Source organism: Rhinoderma darwinii, chromosome 3, assembly GCF_050947455.1.
Source record: "Rhinoderma darwinii isolate aRhiDar2 chromosome 3, aRhiDar2.hap1, whole genome shotgun sequence".
NCBI lineage: Eukaryota > Metazoa > Chordata > Amphibia > Anura > Rhinodermatidae > Rhinoderma > Rhinoderma darwinii.
The window spans coordinates 251,176,941-251,202,936 of NC_134689.1; the positions used below are offsets into that span (position 1 = coordinate 251,176,941).

The following is a 25,996-nucleotide window of genomic DNA, read 5'->3' on the forward strand; positions in this document are numbered from 1 at the left end:
AGAGATCACCTCTTTGTGTCACGCTACACAGTAACAATAAGTAACATCATTTGAAACAGCCGAGTGATCTAACTTGGCTATTTCTTCGCTCTAATTATTTCTACTGCGCAAATTCATCTTGCTCTCCAGAAACGGTGGGGGTCCCAGAGATTGGATCCGTCACCTAACTTTTTTTTGTAACCTGCTGATTGACCTGTTATAAAAGTAAGAAAGAAAAAGAGGTGGGAGTGTTAAAACCTGGTTTTGACTGCATTTCTTTTATGTTGTTTTATTTAATTTGTGTTTTGCATCAGCACTGGTAATGTTGCTGTCCAAATAGCACATTTTCATTATTCTGTTTTACCAAAACCTTCTCAATATCTGTGAGATCTATTAAATCTGGTGTAAGGGAAAAGTGTAGTTCCCATTGGAAAACTTAGAGCTAGCGTTGTCGCACTAGTTTTGATAAATTCCCCCTAGTATCTCTGATAAGTGCCAATGGCAGGATTGGACTGACCTACTGATAGCCGGATCCTGTATTGTGACGGGGAACTGCAATAATTAGTTCCCAGTCACAAAAACCCTAGACACAGCGCTCCTATTGAGTGCTGTATTCCTGAATGCAGAAGCCGCCGCTTCTGTATTTGAGCAGTTCCTATGGAACCTCATGACGCGATTAATGATGTCACAGGGATTCCCTGTGCAGAGGGGGCTTGGAGGCATGCAGAGAAGGCACAATCTGGTTTTTCATGCAGATCACTGGTAACCGTGATCTAAATGGGCTTGTTACTATTAGGTCACTTATCAGTGATCTGTATATAGGTGGAGCAGGGAACACATAGATAATGTGTTCCCTCCTAACCTGTGCCCCTATAGTAAAAATAAATACATTTAATCCCATCCCTCCACAGGCATTTTTTTGTTTTTTAATTTTCGCTATTTCGTCCTCACCTTCCAAAAGCCATAACTTTTTAATTTTTCCGTCAATATAGTCATGAGAGTTTTTTGTTTTTTTTGTGGGACAAGTTTTGTTTTTTTGAGGCACTATTTACCGTATAATGTACTGGGAAACTGGAAAATATGTACTTGTGCGGTGGATTGGGAAAATAACGTATTCCTCCACTGTTTTTTGGGTTTCGCTTTTGCGGCGTTAACAGCATGTTAACTTAATTCTGCGGGGCAATGAGTATGACAATAACAGATATATATACAAGGAAAAAAATAATTGTTAAAAATTTCAATTTTTTTTGTGTCGCCATGTTCTGGGAGCCATAACTTTTTCATTGTTCCGTCGATTGATCGGAGTGAGGACTTATTTTTTGTGGGTTGAGCTGTATTTTCTGTTGATGATATTTTGGGAACATAAGACTTTTTGATCACACTGTATTCAATTTTTTTTGTAGGAGATGAGATAATTCTTGTGTTTTTTTAATTCTTTTTTTCTTTTTTTTTTTACGGCGTTCACCCTGCAAATGCATCTTTAAATGATGTTATTGCAGTACTAATGTATTGCAGTATATAGCAATTTTTACAGGGCTTAATAGGAGCACTTTATTAGGCCCCAGGCTGCCATGACAAGCATTCGCACCGCGCCATTGCATTGCAGGGGGCTGATGGGACATCAGATGGAGGTGCCCCCGGTTTCTAACGGCTTAGACACCTTGGTCGCTATTTGCTGCGGCATCTATGAGGTTAAACAAGCAAAATCCCGCTCGTTGCACTGAAGTGTCGACTGTTTCATACAGCCGACACGCTCATCTGTTTCATACAGTCACTCCATGCTCCCCCCACCCAGACCTCTACCATATATATATATGGAAGATGTCCGGAAGGGGTTAATAAGTTAATGCACTAAAATGTAAAAAAGTTAATAAAATGAGAAGAAAATGCCCCTAACAAAGTGCACACCTCTCCGAACCCACGCACACCAATTTTAGACATTCTGTGTGCGACAAACACGTTTTGCATGTACGTCAGATGCTCAATACATGTGTTTAATATGTTCCTGTCAGGCAGAATGTGCGTTACGCCAAACATGAAATAATTACCCCTGGCCACAAATTTTAGTCTGATGTACCCTGGCCCTATCTATTTTTTTACTAAAAAAAAATGTTTGTATTTCGATGTTTATCATCCGTTTACAGATGCTGTGGAAGGAGATACATTTAAAGCTAAAATAGGGGCTTTGTTCTCGGGGCTATAGCGACGTCATACATTACACAATGTACACATATTTTTGAATGTAGCATTTAAAAAGTTGATGTTTTGCTCTGGTCATAAAGGCCAAAAACACCCCGGTCATGAAAGGGTAAATCAAGTGTTGTGATGTGTTTAACATATAGTATTTGTTTTTCCTCTGAAGTCAGCAGATCTGTTGTGTACGGCTTATTTTCATCTGTTCATCTGCCTGAAAGTTTTGAGCTGTTTCTCTAAAATTCCTGAATTTAATTTTTTTACAACGGGAGACTTCAAAAGTTTTAAATTAGAAAGCAAGGTATGCAATAGAGACTTTTACTGGCATACTTTGTAGTAGAACAGCTTAGGGCTAGTTCACACAGAGTTTTTTGCAGGAGGAAAATTCCTCCTGAAAAATCTGCTCCAGGCGTTTTTTGCACAGTGGTTTGACAAAAACATGTCAAAACACTCGTCGAGGCGTTTTTTTTTTCCGTCTCCCACTGATTGAAATGGGGTTTTGCAGGCGGAAACCGCCTCAAGATAGGTCATGTCGCTTCTTTTTACCGCAAGGCGGTTTTTCTGCTCGCGGTAAAAAACCGCCTCCGCCTCCCATTGATATCAATGGGAGGCATTTTCGGACGTTTTTTGACAAGTTTTGCGAAGCGGTTTCCGCGCCAAAAAACTTGTAAAAAAAACTCAGTGTGAACAGGACCTTAATTTGTTATGTTTTAAATCCTCCTTTTGTTTTGGATAAAAATCTGCCCTGGACAAATGTATTCCAGGTTTACAAGCTCCTACAAGTAGATATTGTTAGGCCTCATGCACACGAACGTAGCCATGTGCACGGCCGTGATTTTCAGGTCGGCCCGCCGTGGAGTGTCACCCGCGAGCCGCCTGCAAATCTCATGTGCCCATGGCCACGTCCATTATTTTCTATGAGCCTGGACATAGCCGTAATAAGACATGTCCATCTTTCTGCAGTCCAGGCTCCTGGGCCATGCGCGGACCGTGGAAACCACAGTTGTGTGCATGGGCCCATAGAAATGAATGGGTCCGCAATTCTCCCGTGGATCTTCGAGGGAATTGTGGCCGCAAAAGCACGTTTGTGTGCATGAGGCCTTAGATGAGGGCGAGGCGTACATAACTTGGTTACAACACATCCATAGGTACATAGTTAATAAGGTTGAAAAAAGACACAGGTCCAAGTCCAACCTATAATTCTGCCATGTTGATCCAGAGGAAGGCAAAAAAAAAAACATGAGGTGGATTCCAATTGCCCCATATTAGGGAAAAACAAAACAATTTAAACAAACAACTCAAATTGGGTCTAAAAGGATAGAGAGCTATAAACTTTTTCACCCTTCTTACATGAAAGGGGGGGGGGGAGCACGACAAACTGCAATCAGGATTTGTGAACCCAACAAAAGTGCCTCCCTCTATTAGTAGTCAGAATAGTGCCCTGCACCCCAGTAGTCAAAACCTTGCCCCTTTCACATATGAAAAATGGCATGTTGGCCAATTACTAGCAACTAAATGTAGATTCCTGTTCTTGCATGATTGCTGCTAAAAGAGATTGAGAGGAGCGCACAGTGTGTCTCTCTGCATCGAACACTGGGTGGAAGAACCCACTGCTGAATGCATAGCGGGTTAGAAGGAATGCATAGCGGGTTAGAAGGAAGACTCTCTTGCCAGATTTGATAGTTGTCATGATGAACTTGATATTATAGATCTCATTCAATGAGATCAGGGAGTGGCTTTTTGTATAATGTCCATGAGCTCAAAATATGATCAGAAAAGAATGTTAAGAAAGCAAAACTTTAGTATGATTTTGTACGGAAGTACTGCGTTTGAGCCAAGGAGTGTAGTTGATGAAATATTTTTGCTGTTAGAAAGCAATGGCAGAATATATATTCATGACCCTAGGACCAAAGATAAAACTCTGTTTACAAATGGTGGAACATGGATGCGGTACTATTATTCCTCTGGCGTCCGCTCTCTGAATTTTAGTTAGAGCTAAATCGATGTGTCAATATTCATACATAGGAACGGCACAGTGCAGAATTCAGACATATCCGATTTTTCCTATTGAAGTTCATTGCGTCCACAATTGAATTTGAAATAAAAATGGTGGCATTGATCCAATAATTGTAATATTGTAAAGTCCATCAAATACTCATATCAATTTTTCAAACCACTGATCGTTTGTTGGCAGCTTGATAAAGTGTGACTTGTAAATGCAGCTCTAAAGGTTGGGGATAATTTATAATGAATGAAAGCATTTATCTTGGCTGGTGATAAGCAAATGGTCAGTTCTCTGGAACAGTATTCCACTTACCAATGAATCCATGACAATATACTAGGTTTTAGCAGGTTGCTTTCTTTTATTGGCAGCCAGGACTGAAAGCGCTGTTGCACCAGCCCTAAGGCGGGATTCACACGACCGGGTCCGGCCGGTAAAATCGGCCATTTTGCCCGGCCGGTTTGCATAAAGTTTTGCATCCATGCCGGGCCGGGCAGATCTGGACAGTGACATCAGCGGCAACTCCTGAAGGGGAATCCCCATGTGTTCGGGGATTCCGCTTCAGGAGTTTCCCCTGATGTCACTGCCCAGATATGGACAGAGACATCAAGCGCTCTGTCCAGGAGCGGAATCCCCGAAAACACGGGGATTCCGCTCCTTCAAGGAGCTAAAGTGCGGCTAGCACATAGCAGAGCGGGGAGATACCTCCCTGCTCTGCTATAGTGGCGTCGCTGCAGTAGTAGTAGCAGCCGCAGCTGCTAGCGGCGCCATGGAAGGTGTCGCCGGGCCAGGGCGCTTTTAAAACAAGCAGGGGAAGGGAGCCAGCGCAGCGCTCCCTTCCACCTGCTGTACCCGGCCCTGCCACACTGTGTACAGCGCACAGCCATTCGTCAGAATGGCATCAACTCCTCCTCCTCACATGCACGCTGCGCTGTGAGGAGGAGGAGATAGAGCGCAAGCGCCGGAAAACCCGGCCATCACTCGGGACACATCCTGGTGATGGCCGTGTATTACCCGGCCCCATAGACTTCTATGGGAGCCGGGCGGCCGGGTACCCGGCCGAAGATAGAGCATGTCCTATTTTTTGACGGCCGGTTTTCCAGGCCGTAAAAAAATCGGTCATGTGAATAGCCCCATTAGGGGTCTATTATTCCTAATGCAGCCGGGTGCCGGCCGATTTATGAACGGCCGGGAAACCCTGTCGTGGGAATGAGGCCTAAGGCTGTATTGACATGTAATGTTTTGCTGCATTTCTTGGGGAGTTTTTCACTGAGCTTTGGAAAGTGAAAAGGAAAGTGAAAAACTCTGCGGTCAGATTTTACTTGAACCCTTTTCCTGCCAAGGACTTATCTCATACGTCCTGGCAGGAAGGCACTTAAAGGGAATGTGTTGCCAGAAAAACATGTTTGTTTTTTTTAATTAAACATTTAGTGTGTAGGTGATTAAACATTGTTCAAATTTTTTTTATTTTTTTCACGAGTCAGGAAATATTATAAATTAGATTCTAATTTATAATATTTCCCATTGCTGGTCACTAGATAGAGCTATTCCCAAAATTGCAGCATTGCAAAATTGGGTAAAAAGCCCTCGCTCTAGTGAGCTCTCAGCATCCCCCCCTCCTTTATCCTGGCTAGTGCCGGGATAAACGAGGGGTTTGAACGGTCTAACCTCCTACACTGTGTGTCGCCATTTTTTGAGCTAACACACAGTGTAGTAGGTTTACATACAGTAGTAAACGTACACAAACACGAATATACATTGAAATCTCTTACCTGCTCCTGCCGCCGCGGCTCCCTCCGGCCCGTCCGCTCCGTCTGCTGCCGCTGGTCCAAGTGCACAAGTCCGGAAGCCGCGACCGGAAGTAGTAATCTTACTGTCCGGCCGCGACTTCCGGTCCACAGGAAAATGGCGCCGGACAACGCCAATTTCAAATTGGACTGTGTGGGAGCGGCGCATGCGCAGTTCCCACACAGACGGCGTACACAGAAGTGGATGGGACGGGAGCCGTTCGCAGTCCCTATGGGACTGTGGCTGCCGTATTCCATGTCTGTATGTGTCGTTAATCGACACATACAGAAATGGAACAAAAAATGGCAGCCCCCATAGGGAAGAAAAAGTGTAAAAATAAGAAAAAGTAAAACACAAACACACAAATAAATATAAACGTTTTTAATAAAGCACTAACATCTTTAACATATGAAAAAAAAATGTGTGATGACACTGTTCCTTTAAGTAGCTGAAGACATATCTGATGCGTCCTTGCTACTAAGGGCTCTTACTCGGTCTGTGCCCCATCTCTCCTCCACACAGGCTAAGGCCCAATGCCCACTTCAGTTTTTTCCTTCAGGGATTTCACCTTCAGGGTGCTATCCCTTGTTGTCACGGATAGCACCCTGAACCCATTTATTTCAATGGGGCCATGCACACTTCTGTTGTTTTAACCGTACCGTGCGGCCGTTCCGTCAAAAGTAGGGCAGGTCCTACTCCTGCCCGTTTTTGACGGAACAGTATCGGCCTTCTCATTGAATTTGGTTTGTGAAACAACGGGCTGCACACGTGCAGCCCGTGTGTGATGGGACCGTCAATAACGGCCGTTCAACGGCCGACGGAAGTGTGCCCTATCTTCTACCTAATCTAACAGGCCCTTTAATGTAGATAAGTAATGTGTTGTTTTTTTTTTAAAAACGTATTTTTTTGACAAAGTTATAATGTTAAAATATATACCTATAATTATATATACCTACACCGTGTTCCAAATTATTCTGCACATTGGATTTAAGTGTCCTAAACATTTAATTATTAGTTTTTCAATTAAACTCATGGATGGTATTGTGTCTTAGGGCTCTTTGGATCATTGTAATCAATCTCAGACACCTGTGATAATTAGTTTTCCAGGTATGCCCAATCAAAGGAAAACTACTTAAGAAGGACGTTCCACATTATTAAGCAGGCCACAGCTTAATATGGGAAAGAAAAAGGATCTCTCTGCTGCCGAAAAGCGTGAAATAGTGCAATACCTTGGACAAGGTATGACAACATTGGATATTTCAAGAAAACTTAGGCGTGATCATCGTACTGTGAAAAGATTTGTGGCTGATTCAGAGCACAGACGGGTTTGTTGAGATAAAGGCATAATGAGGAAGGTTTCTGCCAGACAAATTAATAGGATTAGGAGAGCAGCTGCTAAAATGCCATTGCAAAGCAGCAAACAGCTATTTGAAGCCTCTGGAGTACCGCGAACCTCAAGGTGTAGGATCCTCCAGAGGTTTGCAAGTGTGCATAAAGCTATTATTCGGCCACCCCCTAAACAATGCTCACAAGCAGAAACTGTTGCAGTGGGCTCAGAAATACATGAAGACTAATTTTCAAACCGTGTTGTTTACTGATGAGTGCCGTGTAAACCCGGATGGTCCAGATGGATGGAGTAGTGGATGGTTGGTGAATGGCCACCATGTCCCAACAAGGCTGCGGCGTCAGCAAGGAGGTGGCGGAGTCTTGTTTTGAGCTGGAATCATGGGGAGAGGGCTGGTAGGCCCCTTTAGGGTCCCTGACCGTGTGAAATGACCTCTGCAAAGTACGTAGAGTTTATGACTCACCACTTTCTTCCGTGTTACAAAAAGAAGAACCGTGCCTTCCGTAGCAAAATGATCTTCATTCATGACAATGCACCATCTCATGCTGCAAAGAATACCTCTGTGTCATTGGCTGCTATGGGCATAAAAGGAGAGAAACTCCTGGTGTGGCCCCCATGTTCCCCTGACCTCAACCCTATTGAGAACCTTTGGAGCATCCTCAAGCAAAATATCTATGAGGGTGGGAAGCAGTTCACATCAAAACAGAAGCTCTGGGAGGCTATTCTGACATCCTGCAAAGATATTCAAGCAGAAACTGTCCAAATACTCAAAAATTCAATGGATGCAAAAATTGTGAAGGTGATATCAAAGAAGGGGTCCTATGTTAACATGTAACTTGCCCTGTTAAGTTTTTTTTTAATTGAAAGAGCTTTTGATTTCTGTAAATATGACCTCGTGATGCTGCAAATTCAACAAATTACCATTTTAGTTCTCTTTACAACCTTTAAAATGTTTTGATCTCTGTTGTGCATTTTGAGTTTTTTACTTCTAAAAAAAAAATCTGTTATCATTAGGAGATTTGTTAATTAAAATTCGCATTATACTCCAACGGTTGATGGCTTGAAGATTATACTGACTGTCATTTGCATCGACTATTTAGGAAACTCAGCGAAAAATAACATTTGCATAATAATTTGGAACGCGGTGTATATAATTCCCAACTTAATTTGCATGCGATAATTGGTTGGTGTATTCTTGTGGTTTTGGATTTTCTTCAACACACGCACCTGTGAACGTAGACGTGTGCCGTATGTATGACTATCTTACAGTTCTTTGCTGAGTACATTTTATTTGCATAAGGGGTCTCTTTGAGTATGCATTTTAGTCACAAACTTGATTTTTCATGCAATTTTTACTTATAATCACAGGTTCATGCCAAGTTGCTGAAAGGTGGTTGTGTATATAACTTATTAATTTGTATTGTTATACATGATATCAAAACAATGTAGATTTTGGTAGCCTAGTAGCCGTTTGCATTGTGCAGTATATATATTTTTTTAACAAAATTTGTGGATGATGGCCAAATATTGCCTAGCCTCTGTTTCAGCGTTTTTGAGAGCGCAAGTTATTATTCATGTCGACATATGTGGTATATATGAACTTTGCACCTGGTCTATTTTTTTTTTACATTTTGTTTTTTTGTGTTATAGGTGCAAATGTTTGTTATAATGTATTATTTTTTTTAAACAATTTCTGGTTTATCACAAAGTTACATGACGTGGACATGGCAGGTGCACATCACAACGATTGCAATCGTCAGTTTGTCTGCTTTCAGGGAATATATAGGGCTTGGGGTGCACTCACTTTTTAAGGTGTGTAATCCCTGTTTTTTATAGGTTACCTTTTTTAAATTTCCATCTTGAAACAAGGTTTTTGGTATTTTCTAGTGATTTATGGACATTTGCATATAGACATAGGTATAAGTGGTATGTATGATCTCTGCACATATGGAACTTGTATTTATAGGATGTAGTGGTGCGTCTAATTTTTCTGCTTGTGTCCCACTTTTAGCCACAAATATCAATTTCCAGTCTTTTTTTTTTTTTTTTAGATATAATATTATGCAAACATGTGCTCTAATGCAATTTTGTGTCAAAGTGCTGAGTGGCATTAGGACAATGTGCCAGGTGTCTACTTTCAGAAAATATATAGGTATGGGGGTTTAGTATGATTTTTTTTTATTTATTTTTTTAAATTATATAATTTATTTGTACATGTCAAAAGCGCGAAAATTGGTTACTAGAGGTGCAAAACCTCCAAAAACCTTTGACAGCGAAAGGGTTAAAGTTTTATAGTGAAATTTTGAAAAGTTTACATGCACATCATTTTGGTTTGTGGTGTTTTTCAATTCAGTGGTGAAAATGCAGCATTCCTTGTCATTAAGTAGTGGCAGAGTATATTTTTTAAACACATTGTTTATTTTTTGGACTAGGGCTTTATGGCAACCTTAAAGGGGTTTTCCAGTCGCTAAAAATTGATGGCCTGTCCTCAGGATAGGCCATCAATAGCTGAGCGGTCAGGGTCCGACTCGCGGACACCCGCCGAACCGCTGTTTTGAAGGGGTGCAGAGCTCGCTGCTTCCCCTTCATTTTTACTTGCTCACTGTGAATCATTGACACAGATGTAGCAGCGGTTCACAGGTATTTAATCCTTCTTCTCCCATTCACTTTAAAAGGCTGCAATACCTGTGAATTGCTGCTACATCAGTGTCGACAATTCACAGTGAGCAAGAAGAAATCAAGGGGAAGCAGCGCCCGTGCAAGAGCTGCACCCCCTTCAAAACAGCTGGTTGGTGGGGGTCCCAGGAGTCGGACCCCGACTGATGAGATATTTTTAGCAACTGGATACGTAAACTTAAAGTGGTTTTCCCATCAAATCAACTTATCATATATCAGTCCGTTCATTCTCTAAGGAACTGCCTGAGATAGACGAGTACAGCGCTCGGCTATCTCTGGCAGTCCCATGTAGAATAAATGGAGCGGCAGCGCGCTTACCTGTCCGCCACTGTGTTAATTCAGGGGACTCCGAACACCGTTCTCTTGATTGGTGGGCGTCCCAGCAGTGGGACCCCCAGCGATCAAACACGTCACCTATTCTGTGGATAGGTGCTAAGTTGCTTTGGTGGGTGAACTCCTTTAAGTCATACCTGCAACTTCAGTTGTTTCTTAAGGGAAGAAAAGTTGGAAGCAACCTTGCTTTTTTAACCCCTGCAATCAGTTGAAGTTTTGACCGCAAATTTACTGTAATTCGTGCATTTCTCTGTGCAGCTACGTCAGCTCTGTCTCTGTGTAGTTCTCCTGGAATAATTAGGCCTCATGCACACGACCTTATCTTTGCAGCCACAACTTATCCACATTCTTGCATATAACTTGCGGACCCATTCTTTTCTATGGCCCCATGCACATCACCGTTATTTACACGGAACAGTGCGGGGCTGCAATTGCGGACCGCAAAAACTTGGGACAAGTCATTTTACGATCCGCAATTGCAGATTCACCGATACTAGTGAATTGTGGATTCATGAGTCCGGGTGACACACTGATGCACAACAAGGATTTTTTGCGGACCGCTACAAACCCGTGGCTTTGCGGACTGCAGAACCAATGCAGTCGTGTGCATGAGGCTTTAATCTGATCTAATGAATTCTCTGGAGTTGCCCTTCTTTGCAGAAGGCAAAGGATATTTGACCAAATATCCATTTTATTTAAAATAACATTAAATATTGTAAATAATTCAGAACCTTTGTTCACAATAGTATTATAAACAGTCATTTTATTTGTGTACAGGTGTTGTATTTTAACCCCTTAATGACCGGGCCATTTTGCACGTTAATGACCAAGGATTATTTTTTGTTTTTCCACGGTCGCATTCCAAGAGTCGTAACTCTTTTTTTATTCCGTCGACATAGCCGTATAAGGGCTTGTTTTTTCCGGGACGAGTTGTATTTTGTAATTGTACCATTTTTAGATGCTTATAACATATTGATTAACTTTTATTAACTTTATTTTAGGAGAGAATTGAAAATAAGCAGCTATTCCAGCATTAATTTTCACGTTATAAATTTACGCCGTTTACTATGCAGCGTAAATAACATGTTAACTTTATTCTATGGGTCGGCACGATTACGGGGATACCAAATGTGTAAAGGTTTTATATGTTTTTTCTACGTTTGCACAATAAAAACCCTTTTAGAAAAAAATTACTTGTTTTTGCATCGCCGCGTTCCAAGAGGCGTAATTTTTTTATTTTTCCGTCGATGTGGCCGTACGTGGGATTGATTTTTGCGGGACAATGTGTAGTTTTCATTAGTACTATTTTGGGGTACATAGGACTTATAGATGAACTTTTATTTTATTTTTTATGGGGGGAATGGGAGAAAAGAGAGAATTTTGCCGTTGTTTTTTGCGTTTTCTTTGGACGCCGTTCATCCGGCGGTTTAATTAATGTGTTCATTTTATTGGTCAAGTTGTTACGATCGCGGGGATACCATATATGTGTATGTGTGATTTGTTTTGACCGTTTTATTAAATAAAACCACTTTTTGGGGCAAAAAAGTAGTTTTATTTGACTTTGACTGTAATTTTTTTTATTTTTTTTTTCACAAACTTTATTTAACGGTTTTACTTTTTTTTTTTTAGTCCCACCAGGGGACTTCACTATGCGATATGCCGATCGCATATATAATGCTTTGGTATACTTCGTATACCAAAGCATTATTGCCTGTCAGTGTAAAACTGACAGGCAACCTGTTAGGTCATGCCTCTGGCATCGCCTAACAGGCAGATGCTGAAGACAGACCTGGGGGTCTTTGTTAGACCCCCGGCTGTCATGGAAACCCGACGGCGACCCGCGATTTGTTTGCGGGGGCGCCGATCGGGAGACAGAGGGAGTTCCCCCCTCTGTCAAACACATTAAATGCCGCTGTCACTGTTGACAGCGGCATTTAATGGGTTAAACTGCCGGAATCGGCGCGTGCTTCGATTCCGGCAGTTGCAGCAGGAGCCAGGCTGTGTATAACAGCCGTGCTCCTGCCGCTGATCGCGTGGGTAAACTGTCAGTACCCGCGCGATCACAGGACGGATATATCCGTCCTCCTGCGCGAACTAGCAGCTGCTGAGGACGGATATATCCGTCCTTCGGCGTTAAGGGGTTAAGCTTGCATTTGTTTGATTTTTATCACTATTATAAAGAAGTAGATTTTGATAGTTGCAACAGTAACACTATTCTCATTATGCACATAACTTGCTCTCCAGGGTGTAGTGTGTGCGTGTGCGCGTGTGTGTGTGTGTGTGTGTGTATATAGCGGCACACTTGCAGTTCCACTGTATTGTCATATGCTGTATTGGAAGTTCATGCTATATGGATTTTTAAATAAAACCTTACAGTATAGTTGGTATCAATTTATGATCCTTCTTTTTTTTTTTTTTTCACAGCTTCAATTGTGGAGAGAATTGGCATGATCCTGTTAAATGTAAGGTAAGTAAATTTGGTAAGCGTGTTGTTGAAATTACCTTGCCCAATCCGGTGTCCAGGAGTACAACATATACACTATATTGAAAAAAGTTTTGGGAGACAACTTAATCATTGAATTCAGTCCCATTGCCACAGAGGTATAAAATACAGCATCTAGCCATGCAGTCACCTTTACAAACATTTGTGATAGAATGGGCTGTCCTAAAGAACTAACTCATTTCCAGCGTGGTACTGTAATAGGATGCCACTGTTGTAACAAGTCAGTACGTCAAATTTCTTCCCTCCTAGACATTCCACAATCCATTGTGAGTGATATTATTGCTAAGTGGAAGCATTTAGGAACCACAGCAACCAAGCCACGAAGTGGCAGACCATGTTAATTTACAGAGCGAGTGAAGAGGCGCATAGTGCATAAAAGTCACCAACGCTCTGCTTACTCAATAACTGCAGAGTTCCAAACCTCCTCTGGCATTGACATCTGCACATAACTGTGTGCCGGGAGATTCGTGGCATGGGTTTCCATGGCCAAACAGCTGCATGCAAGCCTTGCATCACCAAGGACAATGCCAAGCGTTGGATGGAGTGGTGTAAAGCATGCAGCCATGGGACTCTGGAGCAGTAGAAATGTGTTCTGTGGAGTGATCAATCAACCTTCTTTATCTGGCAGTCAACATGGACGGGTCTGTGTTTGTCAAGTGCCAGGAAAACATTACCTGCCTGACTGCATTGCGCCAACTAAAGATTGGTGGAGGAGGGATAATGCTATGGGGCTAGCCTAGGCTCCTTGGTTCCAGTGAAGGGAAATCTTAATGCTTCAGCATACCAAGACATTATGGACATTTTTATGCTTCCAAATTTGTGGGAACCGTTTGGGAAAGACCCTTTTGTGTTCCAGCGTGACTGTGTGCCAGTGCACAAAGCAAGGTCCATAAAGGCATGGTTGGTTGAGTTTGGTGTGGAAGAACTTTACTGGCCCACAGAGAGCCCTGACCTCAACCCCATCAAACACCTTTGGGGTGAACTAGAACGGAGATTGTAAGCCAGACCCTCTCGTCCAAAATCAGTGTCAAAACTTTCCACAAACTCTTGTAGAAAGTCTTCTCTCTCAGAAGAGGTGGAAGCTGTTTTAGCTGCAAAGGGGGGACCAACTCCATAATAATGCCTATGGATTTAGAATAGGATGTCATTAAAGCTGGGTATCCCTATAGATTTGTCCATATGGTGTAGCTCAGTATTGCAAAATTTCAGGTGATTAGTATTGCATGAAGAAGGGGGAAATATAAATGAATTTGGGTGTAATTGATAAATAATTGGTTTCTTGTAGTGGTTAAAAAAATGGATTAAGAAGTGTGATGATGACAGTGAGACATCAAATTGGATTGCAGCGAACACAAAGGTAAGATTCCTAATGCGTGACTTTGCCTCTGGTCTTTTAGATCTCAGTAGTTCTTGTGTTTGAAGATTCAGCTATTTAGTAGCAGGATACTAGCATTCCACAAACAGTGAACAGTATTTCTAGTCTCCATTTGATGTATGCGCTGTTAAAAGCTCCCGACATATGCGTAAAACAGAGGCGGTGAGGGATGCTTAACAGTGGCATCGCTCACCTATAGACTATAATGGTATCTATTCAACGTATACGTCATGATACTTTTTATGACATATATTTGCTAAACAAATACTATTCTAGAATAGGGATGCACGATGCATCGAAACTTCGATACTGTGCATCCCCAAACGGTTCGATACCGTTATTTCATGTATTTCGATACTAAGCTCCGTGGCCGCACAGCGAAGTATAGTAATACATGAATGTATGAGAGCGGGGCTGCGGCTGTGTGATAAGCCATTGCCCTGCTCCTGAGTCCTGGCAAGTGCGCGCCGTCAGGATGATGTGATGCGGCCAGTTCTGCACTAATGAGCGGCGGCACTGAAAACCGAACATGGTGGGTGCACTACAAAACACCACCATATTCTGTCTTCAGTGCCTGAACCGCCGCTCTCATTAGTTCAGCGCCGGCCGCATCACCTCATGCTGACTGCGCACGCACCTTATGTCAGGAGCGGGGCAATGGCTGTATTACACAGCCGCAGCTCCGCTCTATAACGGCGGAGATCAGAGAAATCTCTTATCTCCGCCGTTATTCCCCTGAATGCTGCAATCAAAGCTGACTGCAGCATTCAGGGGAAAATGAGAACGGGGGATGCCCCTTGGATCGCCTCACAGGAATCCCTGTGAGGCGATTGAGGGACATACCATATATGGCCAAACAGCCCACGGTCCATTGAAGGACCCCAGGGCTCTCTTACCATATTTCCTGTTAAGGCATACTTAGGTATGTCCTAACAACTGCCTGTGTACTATCCGTACACAGGCTAATGTACTGAAATATAGATATATGCCTGTGTACTATCTGTATATAGATATATTCCTGTGTACTATCTGTATATAGATATATGCCAGTACATTAACGTTTAAAAATAAAGTAAAAACATAGTGATGTTAAATAAATAAAAAATACACATCATTTATGATGTGTACGCTGTAAAAAAATAAAAAAACAGCTTTTTCACTTATTGTGAGGCACGAGATGTGATGAATTTAACCTCCATTGTGCCTCACATTAATAGTAATTAACCCCATCATGTACCTTACACATTAACCCATTATGACTGAGAAACATGGGGTTAATTACTATTAATGTGAGGCACATTCAAAATTCATCACACCACGCGCCTCACATCAGAAAATGGAAGAACTTTTTTTTTATTTATTATTGTTGGCAAAGTATTGTTTTGGTATCGAAATCGCAATACTAAACAAAGTATCGGTATCGAAGTCCAAATCCTGGTATCATGACATCCCCATTATAGAATATGGGTGACTGATGCGCCACTGTTAGATATTCATTTAACTCATCCGTCACCCATGTGCTATAATGGCATCCATTTAACGGATACATCATGAAAAGCCAGTGACGTGTATGTTACATGGATGCCTGTGAGGAATGCCATACGTTATTTTACTGGATGCCTCTGGATAGAATAGCTTAGTTTACTATGCAGCAAAATAAAAAAAAGATATACCTGACATATACTGCAAGTGTAACGCCCAAAAAACTTTTGGCCTCTGTAAATTTGGAGCCTATGGGTATATTTGACTGTGTCGGGAGCTTTCCTAATGCATACATCAAATGTACAGAGAAAACGCATTGTCAAAGGGGACTAATCTGAATTGTTCTGCACAGCTACATCAAGTCCCTCTCTCCTACTGTTCTGCCAAAGTCATCACTACAATTTCAGTTGTTCTATACATGTACAAGGAGTCTCTGCACATTATTCATCATTCTTTCCTAGATAGAAAATAGCTTGAAACCATTCTAAAGTCCATAGAATTTTTGGAGTACACAAATTTAATGAATATATACCATATTTGGAATAAATTTATAAATTAAACTGTAAGGCCTGTTCACACTGAGTTTTTTGGTGGCGGAAAAGTCTGCCTCCATTCATTCTGGAATTTTGAGGCGGATTTTGACCTGCTTGCACTCTTTGCTGCGTTTTTTTGCAGCGTTTTTCGGGTGTGGCCATTGAGCGCCACGGGCAAAAAAGCAGCAGACCCCCCCCCCCCTTATTTTATTGGCTTAGATGCCACGGTTGTTATTGACCGCGTCTTCTTGGTGGTTAAACAGGCGGTGTCTAAGTGATCTTCGATTCCTCCCATTTCAGTCGGGTGTCCGCTGTAACATACAGCCTGTCAGTGCGCTTCATACTTCCCATTGGCCGCTGTCATGTACAGTTATGTGACATTGCACCAAGGGGTTTAAAGATTAAAAGAAATGTATTTATTTTTGTTTCTTTTTCTCCAGGAGTGTCCTAAATGTCACGTTACCATAGAAAAAGATGGAGGCTGTAATCATATGGTGTGTCGGAACCAAAATTGCAAGGCTGAATTCTGCTGGGTTTGTCTCGGTCCTTGGGAGCCCCATGGATCAGCTTGGTAAGAGTAGTAGTCGTGGAAGCTTTGACTGATCTCGATGAATATAACTTTGCATATGTGGAGAATATAGATAGTTTTGTGCTATGGAATTACAAGTATTTTTTTCCCCAATTTTAAAAGCATTTATTGAATGGCAAGAGATACTTTGTGTATAGAAACGCTTTATTGTTGAACATTCAGTTATCTTTTATGACAGAGGCCCTTTTTATTTGATATACAGTGCAATAATAGTACTAAATATTACAGGTATAATTGTAATCGCTACAATGAAGACGATGCAAAAGCTGCCCGAGATGCACAAGAGGTGAGTACATGGTTGTTACAGTTTGTGGAGTATTGTGGAATTGCATTTTTTGCAGTTCATTAATATACATCTATTACCCAAATTGCTCCATTATATAATGGTAGCGATTTGGGCAAGGCCGTTTCAGAGTGACGTATAATGGCTGTAATTCCTCTACTTCCCGCAGTTCTATTGAAGCGAAGTTAGATTACCAATGAGTACTATGGTGATCTCCATTCGGTCCAGTAGAACTGCAGGAGGTCTGGGTACTTAGACTGTGGTACGGATGTTACAATGCACCCCCATTACGGCCGTTTGAAAGCTGCTTAAAAGCTATGGACACATTTGACAAGGAAAAAATTATGCTTACATAGGTTAGTGGTTACCTGGAGTTAAAAGATAAAAAAAAAAGGTTGCACAAAGTTTCAGGCTGCTATCTACATTCCCTTATTCATTTTCAGACCCGCTGATATTCAGTATGCAATCTGCTCTTTTCTCATGTGAGCATGTCTCTCACAGTAGTTCATGCTGGATGTGAGGTTTGTTCGTCCAGGATGCTGCCGCCTTCACTAGCTCTCGTGTATCAGCTCCGCCTCTTTCTACACTATCAATTACTACTTGTACCTAAAGAGGTCCAAGTCTTATAACCATCTACACATATCAATGCATAAATGTATTACCTATTAACATATGTATAAGCACGTGCATATACTGAACATAATCCAAAGTACACCATGTGCACCTTACAAAAAATTCTAATTTTGTTAAGACCCAATAAAGCTCAATTGGCCTAAAGGCAAACATACCTATTAAAAGCATGTGGTGTGTATGTGTGTGTGTGTGTGTGTGTGTATATATATATATATATATATATATATATATATATATATATATATATATATATATATATGCGTGCATGCATGCATATATACACACTAAGGACGCCATATACATACTCAATAGATTTAAAGAGGCTGTCACCAGATTTTGCAACCCCTATCTGCTATTGCAGCAGATCGGCGCTGCAATGTAGATTACAGTAACGTTTTTATTTTAAAAAAACGAGCATTTTTGGCCAAGTTATGACCATTTTTGTATTTATGCAAATGAGGCTTGCAAAAGTACAACTGGGCGTGTTGAAAAGTAAAAGTACAACTGGGCGTGTATTATGTGCGTACATCGGGGCGTTTTTACTTCTTTTACTAGCTGGGCGTTCTGACGAGAAGTATCATCCACTTCTCTTCAGAACGCCCAGCTTCTGGCAGATCACGCTGTGACGTCACTTCCCCAGGTCCTGCATCGTGTCAGACGAGCGAAGACACATCGGCACCAGAGGCTACAGTTGATTCTGCAGCAGCATCAGCGTTTGCAGGTAAGTAGCTACATCGACTTACCTGCAAACGCCGATGCTGCTGCAGAATCAACTGTAGCCTCTGGTGCCGATGTGTCCTCGCTCGTCTGACGCGATGCAGGACCTGTGAGTGACGACACAGCGTGATCTCTCGAGAACACGGCTGTGTCTGCACTGCCAGAAGCTGGGCGTTCTGAAGAGAAGTGGATGATACTTCTCGTCAGAACGCCCAGCTAGTAAAAGTAGTAAAAACGCCCCGATGTACGCACATAATACACGCCCAGTTGTACTTTTACTTTTCAACAAGCCCAGTTGTACTTTTGCAAGCCTCATTTGCATAAATACAAAAATGGTCATAACTTGGCCAAAAATGCTCGTTTTTTAAAAATAAAAACGTTACTGTAATCTACATTGCAGCGCCGATCTGCTGCAATAGCAGATAGGGGTTGCAAAATCTGGTGACAGCCTCTTTAAGTCCAAGCCATTTTTTTATTTTCGTCTTTCACTCCCGCCTTCTATGAGACATAACTTTTTTATTTTTTCGTCAATTGAGTAATGTGAGGGCTTCTTTTTTGCTGGAGGAGTTGTAGTTTCTACTGGCACTGTTTAAGGTACCATATAATGTACTGGGAAACAGAAAAAAACAACCACAGCTAGCACTGCGATCCTGGTGTCATATGAAAGATTAGAATCTCATCTCTTTCGTATGCCACCAGAAGCACTGTTCTAGGTGGTCCACAGCCCGCGATATGGCTGTTTGGAGTGATCCCTCTTGAATGTGTCTCATACTGTGTGAAGCAGCTTCATGCTGATAGGACAGTGTCAGAGGCTGTAACGTAGATCCATCTCAGGAGAATCACCAATGTTGACGCCCATTTGTCAAGTATAGGCTCATTTATATATTTAGAAAAAAAAGCTCATAAGTTTTAAAATAATAAACTTTTTGGGACACAATTTTCACTAGCATTACCAGTGGGACAGCGCCTATTATATTAGCTAGGCGATAGAGCATTACTAAGCTAGTGACAAGTCCTCTTTAACCCTTAAAGGGAAGGGAATTTTTTTTTTTATATAATATTGCTTTTAATATTAAAATAAATTTTATTTATTCTTGTTGTTGTGTTGTACTTTTTTCTTACTTTTACTTCTCTATAGGGGCTGCCATTTTTTTTTTTAATCTCTGTATGTGTCGATTAACGATACAGAGATGGAATATGGCACATACATCCCCATAGAGAATGCGAACGGGAGCCGTTTCATTCACTATAGCGTACGCCGTCTGTGTGGGAACGGCGCATGCGACGCTCCCACACAGACCAAAAGGAAGGTCTTCGGCAGAGCAAAATCCGGCGCCGTTTTCATGTGGACCGGAAGCCGCGGCCGGACAGTAAGATGACGACTTCCGGTCGCGGCTTCCGGCCATATGTTCAAGGCAGCGAAGACGCAAGGTATAGGAGCGGAGGCGGCGGCAGGAGCAGGTCAGTTATGTTTGTGTATGTGATGTGTGTATTATGTTCGTGTATGTTTGTTATACTGTCTGATTACCACTGTATCTAATCCTCCTACACTGGTCATTCGCTCAGAAAATGGCGGCACACAGTGTAGGAGGTTTGAAGTTTCAACCCCCTCCTTCTCCTGGCACTAGCCAGAATAAGGGAGGGGGGAATTGTGTGAGGACACTAGAGCGAGTGTGTCTACCCCAAATTTGCAGCATAAAGCAATGAGGTTGCTTTACCACATTGCCAATGCTGCAATTTTGGGAATTGCTCCCTCTAGTGACCAGCACATGGAAATGTTATAAATTAGAATCTAATTTATAATATTTCCTGACTTGTGAAAAAAAATTAAAACAATGTGTAATCTCTTATATACTAACTGTTTAACTGAAAAAAAATATATAATAATTTCTAGCGACACATTCCCTTTAACTACTTCCATATGACTATATACATTCTAACTTCGTGCAGTTAGCACATATATAGACGTTTGCACCGTGCATCGGGGTTTAATGAGTGCAGAAGCTGCATCAGCGTGAGCAGGCCTGCACTAATCTATCTTTGACTTAGTTTCATAAAACAAACATGTAATTTTTTTTATGAAACTAAAGTTACAAGTGCAGCGCTGCTCACAATGAAGCAGTCTGCAATTATCTCTGCCCGTGTGTGTCGACACCTCCCCCTTCCCCCCTTCATCGGCTTCTGCCCAGAGATAACGGAGCCAGTGTGCTCGCACACACACATAAATAACAGATAAATACATTTAAAAAAATACAAAAGTGTTTTTTTTCCTCATTTTTAGTGCTTTGTCTGTTCATAATAAAAATGTAAAACATGGAATTAATTTAACTAATCTAGAAAATTAAAGCCTCATGAGTCTTGTAAAAAAAAACAAAGTAAAAATAGTAAGGATATTCAAAGCGGTTGCAAAGATATCATCGTTTAAAGAAGTGCATATCAGAAATGGAAAATTTGACCTGAACACGGGTATCAATGACCCTTGGTCGTGAAAGGGTTAAATAACAGCCTGTATACCCTCAATGGATTAAACTTTCAATCTAAACAAATACCAACCAGATTATTATATCTTGAGCCCCACATACACAAAGGATCACCACCACAGGACCCTGACGTACATTTCGCCATTAGCTTCTTCAAGCTTTTTCACCCCTTGAAAAAGCTGACGGTGAAACACGTCTGGGTTCTGTGGTGGTGTTCCTTTGTGTATGTGGGGCTCAATATGCATCAGTTGGTTGGTATTTGTTTAGACTGAAAGTTTAAACCATTGAGGGTATACAGGCTGTTATTTAAAGAGGCTCTGTCACCAGATTTTGCAACCCCTATCTCCTATTGCAGCAGATCGGCGCTGCAATGTAGATAAGAGTAATGTTTTGTTTTTTTAAAAACGAGCATTTTTGGCCAAGTTATGACCATTTTTATATTTATGCAAATGAGGCTTTCTAAAATACAACTGGGCGTGTTTAAAGTTAAAGTACAGCTGGGCGTGTATTGTGTGCGTACATCTGGGCGTTTTTACTTCTTTTATTAGCTGGGCGTTGTGAATAGAAGTATCATCCACTTCTCTACACAACGCCCAGCTTCTGGCAGTGCAGACACACAGCGTGTTCTCGAGAGATCACGCTGTGACGTCACTCACTTCCTGCCCCAGGTCCTGCATCAAGTCGGACGAGCGAGGACACATCGGCACCAGAGGCTACAGTTGATTCTACAGCAGCATCGGCATTTGCAGGTAAGTAGCTACATCGACTTACCTGCAAACGCTGATGCTGCTGCAGAATCATCTGTAGCCTCTGGTGCCGACACGATGCAGGACCTGTGAGTGACGTCACAGTGCTGCACTGCCAGAAGCTGGGCGTTGTGAAGAGAAGTGGATGACACTTCTATACACAACACCCAGCTAGTAAAAGTAGTAAACACGCCCCGATGTACGCACATAATACACGCCCAGTTGTACTTTTACTTTAAACACGCCCAGTTGTACTTTAGAAAGCCTCATTTACATAAATATAAAAATGGTCATAACTTGGCCAAAAATGCTCGTTTAAAAAAAAAAAAAACAAGTTACTGTAATCTACATTGCAGCGCCGATCTGCTGCAATAGCAGATAGGGGTTGCAAAATCTGGTGACAGAGCCTCTTTAAATCTACTGAGTATGTATATGCAGGGGCGTAGCTAAAGGCTCATGGGCCCCGATGCAAAAGTTCTTATTGGCCCATCCCCCGCAAACTTCTCATGGCGGACGGTCCGCAGCTTTCAGCTGCATTGCTGGGTCTCCTAAGTGACCCACCAATGCAGCACTAGCAGCCGGGGGCATCACTAAGGACTTAAAATGGCAGGGGAAATAGCCCCAATTCATATGTGTCCGCCCCAAAAAAATGTGTGTGTGTATGTGAGACAGCATAGCATATCTATAGCACTACGACCCTATCAACTATGGATAGGATTAGATACAGTGGCTCAGCAGACAGTATCACACATTATAGGATTAGATACACCGCTCAGCAGACAGTATCACACATGATAGGATTAGATACACCGCTCAGCAGACATGATAGGATTAGATACAGTGGCTCAGCAGACAGTATCACACATGATTGGATTAGATATAGGGCCCAGCTCGCTGACATTGCAGCTCCAGCGCAGGACCCAGGAAAGGTAAGAATAATAATTTTGCTTCTTTATGTGTTACTAATTATTTTTGTGTGATTGTGTTTTTTTACAGGTTCGGATACGAGGACTTCAATGTCAGCGGTTTTTTATTCTCAATAAAATAGTTAATGGGGGTTGTGTTTTTTTATTTCAATAAAATATTTTTTCTATGTGCTTGTATTTTTTTAAACTTTATTATTACCACCTTAGTAATGGCCGCCGGCTGATTGACAACCTCCATTACTAAGGCGGGGCTTAATGTTAGCAGGTGCAGAGGCCAACACTAACCCCCATTATTACCCCGGTACCCATCGCCACCAGGGGTACTGGGAAGAGCCGGGTATGAACCAGTACCCGACCATCTGTAGTGACGGTTAGGCACCGGGGCGGCCGCAGGCTGGTAGTAGGCTGGGGAAGGCCAAAAACAGTGGCCCATACCCACCCCGGTAATGCTGCCTGCTGCTGCTATGTTGTATCTGGCTGGTTATGAAAATTGGGGGGGGCCCCACATCGTTCTTTCCAATTATTTATTTTTATTTTTAAATGACGTGGTGTTCCCCCCATTTTTCATAACCAGCCAGATACAATAAAGCAGCAGCAGCCTAGCATCACCAGGGTGGGAAAGGCCACTGTTTCTGGCCTTTCCCAGCCTGATAATACCAGTCTGCGGCCGCCCCAGTGGCCGACCATCACTACAGATGGTCAGGTACTGGATCGTAACCGGCTCTTCCCAGCACCCTGGTGGCGGTGGGTACCGGGGTAATAATTGGGTTTAGTGTTAGCCTCTGCACCGGCTAACACGAAGACCCGCCTTAGCAATGGATGCTGTCAATCAGCCGGCGCCATTACTAAGGCGGTAGAAATATAGTTTAAAAAAAAGACAGAAAAAATATTTTATTGAAATAAAAGAACCACACAACCCTCATTAACCATTTTATTGATAATAAAAAAGCCGTAATCGAAGTAGTCCTCGAATCCGACGTAGTCCAACGACCGAACCTGTAAGGAAACACACAAAAAACGATTAGCAACACATGTGTTAGGCTTAGATACAGGGCCCATGTGTGATACTGTCTGTGGGACCCTGTATCTAAGCCTACCACAAGGTAGGCTTAGATACATGGTCCAGCAGACAGTAATCTTATACAGTATAAGATTACTGTGTGCTGTGGCCCTGTATCTAAACCTACAGTGTGGTAGGCTTAAATATAGGGCCCATCAGACAGGATCACAAATGGGCCATGTATCTAAGCCTACCATGTGATTGGCTTAAATACAGGGCCCAGCAGATAGCATCACACAATCTGTGATCCTGTCTCATAGGCCCTCTAAGCCTGCTACATCGTAGGCTTAAAGGGGTTGTCCAGTCCCTAAACATTGATGGCCTATCCTCAGGATAGGCCATCAATAGCTGATGTGTCGGGGTTCGTCTCCCGGGATCCGCCAATCAGCTGTTTTGAAGGGGCCGCAGCACTCGTACGAGAGCTGCTTCCCCTTCATTTCACTACTCGCTCACGCTGTGAATCGCCGACACGGATTCATAGTGTGACCAGAATGAAGGGGAAGCAGCTCTTGTACGAATGCTGCGGCCCCTTCAAAACAGCTGATTGGCCGGCTCCCGGGAGTCGGACCCCGCCAATCCGTTTTAGCAGTCAGGGTTACTAATTTTACCTTCCTCTTCAGCCGCGGCGGAAGTTCTGTCCTCTCGATGTTGTGCGCAGGGCGTAGCGTTGTGACGTCAGGACCTCCGCTGCGATCCGGAACCAGGAAAGGAAGTACAGTCAGTTACTATAGTAACAGGGGCCCGCGGCCCGAGTTACTATAGTAACTTTTTATTGATGTGGTGCGGGGGGCCGTGGGGCAATTGCGACCGCTGCGACCCCTATAGCTACGCCTCTGTGTATACGGCATTCCTGGTTTAACCCCTTAAAGGACGAGTGTCACGAAAAAAAAAAATTTGATATCAATTTGCATTTAGTGTTTTATTATAAAATCTTTTATTTATGTGTGTGTTTGTGTTTTACTTTTTTATATTTTTTTACTTTTTCTTCTCTATGGGGGCTGCCATTTTTTTTGCCATCTTTGTATGTGTCGATTAACGACACATACAGTGATGGAATACGGCACAAACATTCCCATAGAGAATGCGAGCGGGAGCCGTTCCATCCACTATAGCGTACGGGGTCTGTTTGGGAGCGGCGCATGCGCCGCTCCCACACAGACCAAAAGTCAGGTCTTCGCTAGAGCGAAATCCGGCGCCATGTTCATGTCGACCGGAAGCCGCGGCCGGACTGTGAGATGACTACTTCCGGTCGCGGCTTCCGGACTTGTGTTCTGAAGCAAGCACGAGGAGCGGAGGGAGCAGACTGAGCGGACGGACCGGAGGGAGCGGCGGCAGGAGCAGGTAAGTTAGGTCTGTGTATGTACGTGTTTTACTGTGTGTTTACTACTGTATGTAAACCTACTACACTGTGTAGGAGGTTTGACCGTTCAATCCCCTCCTTTCTCCTGGCACTAGCTAGGATAAAGGAGGGGGGATTCTGTGAACTCACTAGAGCGAGTGAGTATTCCCAAATTTTGCAGCATAAAGCAATGTGGTTGCTTTACCACATGCAATGCTGCAATTTTGGGAATTGCTCCATCTAGTGACCAGCACTGGGAAATGTTATAAATTAGAATCTAATTTATAATATTTCCTGACTCGTGAAAAAATTAAAAAAATTTGGACAGTGTTTAAGCATTCATACACTAACTGTTTAACTAAAAAAAAAAGGACACGGCCAATTTTGGCCTTGAGGACAGAACAATTTTTTTTTTATATTTATCTTTTGCATCCTGGTGCTCGTAACTTTTTAGATTATTTTTTTTTTGTACAAAGTAGCTGTATGAGACTTTGTTTTGTCGGGACGAGTTGTACTTTCATGTAGGTACCATTTTTTGGTACATATACATTATTTAATTTTATATAAATAATTTTGGCAAAAATGCAGAAAAATATCCGTTCCGCTGAAGTTTTTTTTTGCTTTTTTCTTAACACCATACACCGATCATCGTAAATGTTACACATTTGTTACGGTCCTGGATACCAAATATGTTATAAGTTTGTTTGTTTTTTTAATTGTAAAAACGTGTGTTTCTGTGTATTTTTTTTACTTTTGTTTTTTTAACATTACATGGAGGAATTTGTCATTTTGATTTTTATATTTGAACGTTAATGTACTGGCATATATTTATATGCCAATGCATTAGCCTGTGAACTGATTGTACACAGGCAGTGGTTAGGGCATACCTCAGTATGCCCTAACGGAATATGGTCCTCGATTACGTCACAAGTATCAAAGGGGAGTCCCCCCCCTCCTCCTGTTCACTTTGAATGCCGTGATCGGCTTTGATCGCGGAATTCAAGGGGTTAACGG

General features: G+C 42.3%; 1 protein-coding gene across 1 annotated transcript in view; it reads left to right on the forward strand.

The window, feature by feature from the left end:
• ARIH1 (ariadne RBR E3 ubiquitin protein ligase 1) overlaps positions 1-25,996 on the forward strand; it is a 76,112-nt gene that overhangs the window by 34,532 nt on the left and 15,584 nt on the right. Inside the window, exons 8-11 of the mRNA XM_075857723.1 lie at positions 12,741-12,783; positions 14,105-14,176; positions 16,650-16,780; positions 17,027-17,084. Of these exons, the coding sequence (XP_075713838.1) occupies positions 12,741-12,783; positions 14,105-14,176; positions 16,650-16,780; positions 17,027-17,084 (304 nt within the window). The remainder of the gene's footprint in view (positions 1-12,740; positions 12,784-14,104; positions 14,177-16,649; positions 16,781-17,026; positions 17,085-25,996) is intronic.